Here is a 6,000-nt window from a genome sequence, read left to right as displayed (position 1 = left end):
GTGATATTTCACAGTAATAAAGAAGTATTTGGTTCATAACTGGGTCGTATGGGGTAGTATTGGGTGGTATGGGCACGGTGATCTAATCTGATTCCGTGGTATGGGGTAGTATTGGGTCATAGTCACGGCATTTCGGTGATGTTTTCGGCACCAAATCGCATATTTCCGTATAATATATGGCAGATGGAAGTAAATAACGTCTACAAAGGTGATATTTCACAGTAATACAGAAGTATTTGGTTCATAATTGGGTCGTATGGGGTAGTATTGGGTAGTGTTGGGTAGTATTGGGTCATAGTCACGGCAATTCGGTGATGTTTTCGGCACCAAATCGCATATTTCCCGATAAAATATGACAGATGGAAGTAAATAACGTCTTCAAAGGTGATATTTCACAGTAATAAAGAAGTATTTGGTTCATAACTGGATCGTATGGGGTAGTATTGGGTAGTATTGGGTGGTATTGGGTAGTATTGGGTAATTAGACGCGCCCCCGAGGGAATAACAAATCTTGGACCATCGGCGAGACCTGTCCAAAGGTTGTGAAGGTAATTATTTTATTTTGTACTAAGATCATACTTTTATATTTCCTGTATAACATATTAACAAGTGTTATGCATATGTAGACGTCTCTGGTATTTTGCAAATGCACTGTGACAAATGAATCTTAAAATTTTAAATCAGCTGATACTGTACGGGGTCTCAAACCTGAACGCTATATGCCCTACTTTACATGTAGGCCTAGTTGATCTTGAGTTAGCAAAGTACACGTATAATGTCGTATATACTTGACATCATACTTAGTGTGTTAAGATAAGTTTGGGGCTCAATCGGTATAGGGTAGTTATGTGTCAAAATTATTCTCGTATTCCAAACGAGTGACGCTTGATAAAACACTGTATTTTTGAAAGTGAAAGTAGATAGCATACATAAGCTTATATGTAGAATTCTGGAGCACGTTATTCAATAATCACTTATCACATAGCTCCAATGATGGAACCTTTGATATAAAGCATTTCAGTGTTTCCTGCTGGAATTTATAAAAGTGGTTTACTGTTTTCTTTTTTAACCTACCATTTCCAGTACCTATATGTTTACTCAATTAATTATATATAAGTTGCAAGGAATTTCATTTTTATATTCGATTGGGCTAAGTTGATGCTGAAGTTGTGGAGGTAACACATGTCAATGTGTCACCCTGGTAAAATACTATCCGCTTCCTTAACCAACTTGGCCTAAAGACGGGGAGAATTTCTCTTAAGCTCATTCGGAAGATCGTAAGTGCGGTCAGCACAAAAATATATCACAGGATAGATTTTCAAGTGGATGCTCAGATTATATAGTCTGACTTGGACAGCTTATACACATGGTGTAGTCTTTGGCTGCTTAAGTTCCATCCTGATATTTGTATGAATAAAGCAAACCAAACAGTAGGACTGATAAGAAGATCTTTCAAAGACTTGGACTAGAAAACGTTTGTGCTACTGTTCAAGTCACTGGTACTGCTACTGTTCAAGTCACTGGTACTTGAACATATGCCAGCAGTGTTTGGGCACCATATAAAAAGAAGAATATTGACTGTATCGAAAATGTGCAATGTAGAGCCACCAAGATGTTATTTGGTATGGAGGACAATTTAGTCTTATGAAGATCGTTTGAAAGAGCTTAAATTACCAACACTGAAGTTCAGAAGGGTACGGGGTCGGATCTCATTGACACCTTCAAAATACTACATGATATCTCTGACAACAGAGTAACAGGAGGGACGTTCCAACTCTAGGACAGCAGCACTACTAGGGCACATGCACTCTGTGAAAATAGTGAAACAGCGCCACAGCAGAGTAGACAGGACATCCGAAAGCATTTCTACACAAATTGAGTAGTTGACATATGGAACAACCTACTAGAGGATATTGTTTGAGCTAAAAGTGTCTATAGTTTTACAAACTGTGTTGACAACTACTTCAAGAATCATCCTGCAATTTATGACATTGAAACACAGTTAGAATGGTGCAGGAATAGAAACAGAACCAACAAAAGTACAACAGTGTTGGATGAAGTAGATCTGAACATAGAGGCGCAATAAGGGTCTGCGTTCAGAATCATCATAAGATATCATAAGGTAAGACTAGTAAACCAGAGGTCATGGGTTCAACTCCTAGCAGAGGCATTGACCAAATAATGACCTCTGTTCACCCAGGTAGGGACCCGTGAGATTTTCCAAAAATACTCAGCGATACTTGCAAAGGAATCACTATGACCCCTGGCAAACTTGGGGCAAGTTCTTTCCTGGAGGGGGATTAATGTCACCCTGGTAAAATACTAGCCGCTTCCTACCGAATGAGCTAAAGAGAAATTCTCTCTAGCCAAGTCGGTAGGAAGCGGCTAGTATTTTACCAGGGGGACACATGTGTAAAAGATGTGCATTGATTAGGTTGTCTTATAAATGTCAGTTGTGGGGAATTTCTTTTTAGCTCAGCGGTAGAGCATTGGGCTGGAGTGCCAAGGGTCGCGGGTTCGAGCCCCAGCGACGGCACTATCTTTATATCACTATTCCTCGTCCAACTACACATGTACATGTAGACTGACAATCATTTGGTTTATCATTCTAGAGCTAGGAAGATGGTTTGTACATGTAGACTGACAATCATTTGGTTTATCATTCTAGAGCTAGAAAGATGGTTTGAATTTACACACTCCTACTGAATGACAATGATTGAGGTTGACTTGAAATTTCTGTTGGTAGAGTCTTAATCTAGGTGGTGGGTTTGAGATTCAGCCTATGCAGCACTGTGGTACATTAATGGGCCATTTATACTGATCCAATAATATTTCAGTTCAGATACTAAAGGCAGTACTTGAATGTGCTGTTGTCCTTGAATGAGCTTTAAGCGAAAAAAGGATGTGAAGGATCCAACGGGACCAGGAAACACAGCTACAGTTATATTTGGGGCCAAGGATGTTAAGCCCTGTTAATCAAAGCACTTATATCCTCGAGCAAAACACTTAACTGTGTCTGCATGCTTAATCCTGTTTCTCTAGAGTGGAATATATTATGATTTGCATTGATTGGATTTTTTATTGTTTTAATGTATGAGTGATTTTTCAAGTGTTGTTTTATATTACAAATGAGCTCTTAAAAATCAGGACCATAGAAAACAGAACTCATACAAATAAAAAGATAAGAAAGTTTTTACCAGTTAAAGTCTTAAAATAAAATCTCCTAGGAATTCTTTTTTTTAGGATATTTATACATATTATCTGAAAGTAAGGGACTGGCTTATATCTGATTTTAAGCCTGTCCTGGGAAAATGTCAAAAAGGGGTTGAGCTTATCCCCAATCACCTAATCAGTAATCAGGGGTTTATACCCTATTAAATATGTTACACAATAAAGTTTACATCCTCAATAGGAACTTGTGTGTAGTTAACTGTATTTATCGAATTGTTTGTTTGGTGTATAGCGAGAACTATAAACACTTTAAAACCTACTGGGTATTACCAATTCGTACAATACAAGGGAAAATGACATCCAATGTCTGCTAGTGAATGTTTTTCTTTTAAACTCATACACTAGTACAATTGTTGAGGGTATGTGATTGAAAAGTAAAGTTAGTTGAAAAAAATGGAATCCTGATTATGGTTATAAGTACAAATTGATCACAAGTTACTTAATCCATCACACAGGTAAAACATTTAAAAGGAAAGACTTTTTTTCATATTCTATTTAGAGATGGATAAGTTTAAGTTAAGCTGGCCAACGAGGTTTGAAGTACCGATACCTGAACCGATCAGAAAGAATATCTCATTTATTTTGACGGTGACGACAACTTGCGTGATTGGAGCAGTGATCATAACAAAATTTACGAAGTCAAGGAAACGCAGTCGCAGGATCAGGGACAAGAGGGAATCCTGTAGGGATGCATGTAGGAGGCTAGCTGAACAGCTGATGGAAAACGGTGTAAGTTACAGAGTTATCTATAAGTTGATTAAATATTTTGAGGAAAACAGTAAAATTGTTTGTGTCTATGGAATACATTATTTTTTGGTGTAATTTTTCCTGTCAAGTATTCTTATCTTGATAGTATTATGATATTTCAATTACATGTCGTCATGATCATGAAACATGATGACAGCTTAAGTCATATAATGACAGACAAGGTCATATGACAACTGCTTAGCTCAAATGATGACCGCTAAAGTCATATGACAACAGGTACATTAAATAGTGACAGATAAGGGCCTATAAAACATGGTTTCAGTTGATAAGTTAGGTTGTTTTGTCAACAAACCTGATACACAAGCAGAACTTGAGGAAGAGATTATGAAACGCTATACAGTCACCAAAGGTATTAAGATGAAGAAGAAATTATGAAACACTATACAGTCACCAAAGGTATTAAGATGAAGAAGAGATTATGAAACACTATACAGTCACCAAAGGTATTAAGATGAAGAAGCGAGTATTCCGTCTTTGCGTATTGCAAAGTTATCTTCTCTTGTGAGCAGGTATTGATTGTTTCGTCATTGGTTTGTGTGAGGAAATTATGTCATTTTCTCAAAAATTGATGACGTTACTATCCCGAACCAATGACGTAACAATCAATGCCTGCTCACAAGAGAAGATAACTCTGCAATGCGCAAAGATGGAATACTCTCTACACTTGCAGATTTATTCATCTTTATATGATCCTGGGTGTTGTCAGGATGTAAAAACCTGATAAAAAATATGGTTCATCATCTTAATCATCTGGATTAAAAGTATAGACCTCATCATCAGATGCCTCCTTAGTAGTCCAGACAGGGTAATTTCAGTTTCCATGCCTGATGTAGATCCTAATCATCTGGATTTAATGTATAGACCTCATCATCAGATGCCTCCCTAGTAGTCCAGGCAGGGTAATTTCAGTTTCCAGGAGGAATGTTCCAACTCAAGGACAGCAGCACTACCAGGTAAATAGTGAAACAGCGCCACAGCAGAGTAGACAGGATATCCGAAAGCATTTCTACATATGACACAAATCGAGTTGTTGACATATGGAACAACCTACCAGAGGATATTGTTTGAGCTAAAAGTGTCTATAGTTTTACAAACTGTGTTGACAACTACTTCAAGAATCATCCTGCAATTTATGCGTGTCTATGGACATGTGATCTGTTAGGAGGAACTGGTTGTTGGTCTGTCAACCATGCATGTCTATGGAAATATTATCTGTTAGGAGGAACTGGTTGTTGGTCTGTCAACCATGCATGTCTATGGAATTATGATCTGTTAGGAGGAACTGGTTTTTGATCTGTCGACCATGCGTGTCTATGGGCATGTGATCTGTTAGGAGGGACTGGTTGTTGATCTGTCGCCTATGCGTGGCTATGTGATCTGTTAGGAGGAACTGGTTGTTGTTCTGTCGACCATGCGTGTCTATGTGCTCTGGTAGGAGGAACTGGTTGTTGATCTTTCGACCATGCGTGTCTATGGACATGTAATCTGTTAGGAGGAACTGGTTGTTGTTCTGTCGACCATGCGTGTCTATGTGCTCTGGTAGGAGGAACTGGTTGTTGATCTGTCAACCATCGTGTCTATGTGATCTGTTAGGAGGAACTGGTTCTTGATCTGTCGACCATGCGTGTCTATGGCCATGTGATCTGTTAGGAGGAACTGGTTTTTGATCTGTCGACCATGCGTGTCTATTGACATGTGATCTGTTAGGAGGAACTGGGTGTTGATCTGTCGACCATGCGTGTCGATGGACATGTGATCTGTTAGGAGGAACTGGTTGTTGATCTGTCAACCATGCATGTCTATGGAAATATGATCTGTTAGGAGGAACTGGTTGTTGATCTGTCGACCATGCGTGTCTATGTGATCTGTTAGGAGGAACTGGTTGTTAATCTGTCGACCATGCGTGTCTATGGACATGTGATCTGTTAGGAGGAACTGGTTGTTGATCTGTCAACCATGCATGTCTATGGAAATATGATCTGTTAGGAGGAACTGGTTGTT

At 38.7% G+C, this 6,000-nt stretch overlaps 1 protein-coding gene across 1 annotated transcript in view; it reads left to right on the top strand.

Annotated features, from left to right (window-relative positions):
• Window positions 1-465: 465 nt before the first annotated feature.
• Window positions 466-6,000, top strand: part of LOC110463457 (fatty-acid amide hydrolase 1-like) — a 28,123-nt gene continuing 22,588 nt past the window's right edge. The window contains exons 1-2 of the mRNA XM_021518069.1: window positions 466-548; window positions 3,731-3,960. Of these exons, the coding sequence (XP_021373744.1) occupies window positions 3,733-3,960 (228 nt within the window). The 5' untranslated portion in view covers window positions 466-548; window positions 3,731-3,732. The remainder of the gene's footprint in view (window positions 549-3,730; window positions 3,961-6,000) is intronic.

Source organism: Mizuhopecten yessoensis, unplaced genomic scaffold, assembly GCF_002113885.1.
Source record: "Mizuhopecten yessoensis strain PY_sf001 unplaced genomic scaffold, ASM211388v2 scaffold10911, whole genome shotgun sequence".
NCBI classification, from domain to species: Eukaryota; Metazoa; Mollusca; class Bivalvia; order Pectinida; family Pectinidae; genus Mizuhopecten; species Mizuhopecten yessoensis.
This window is presented reverse-complemented; position numbering and strand designations above follow the sequence as displayed.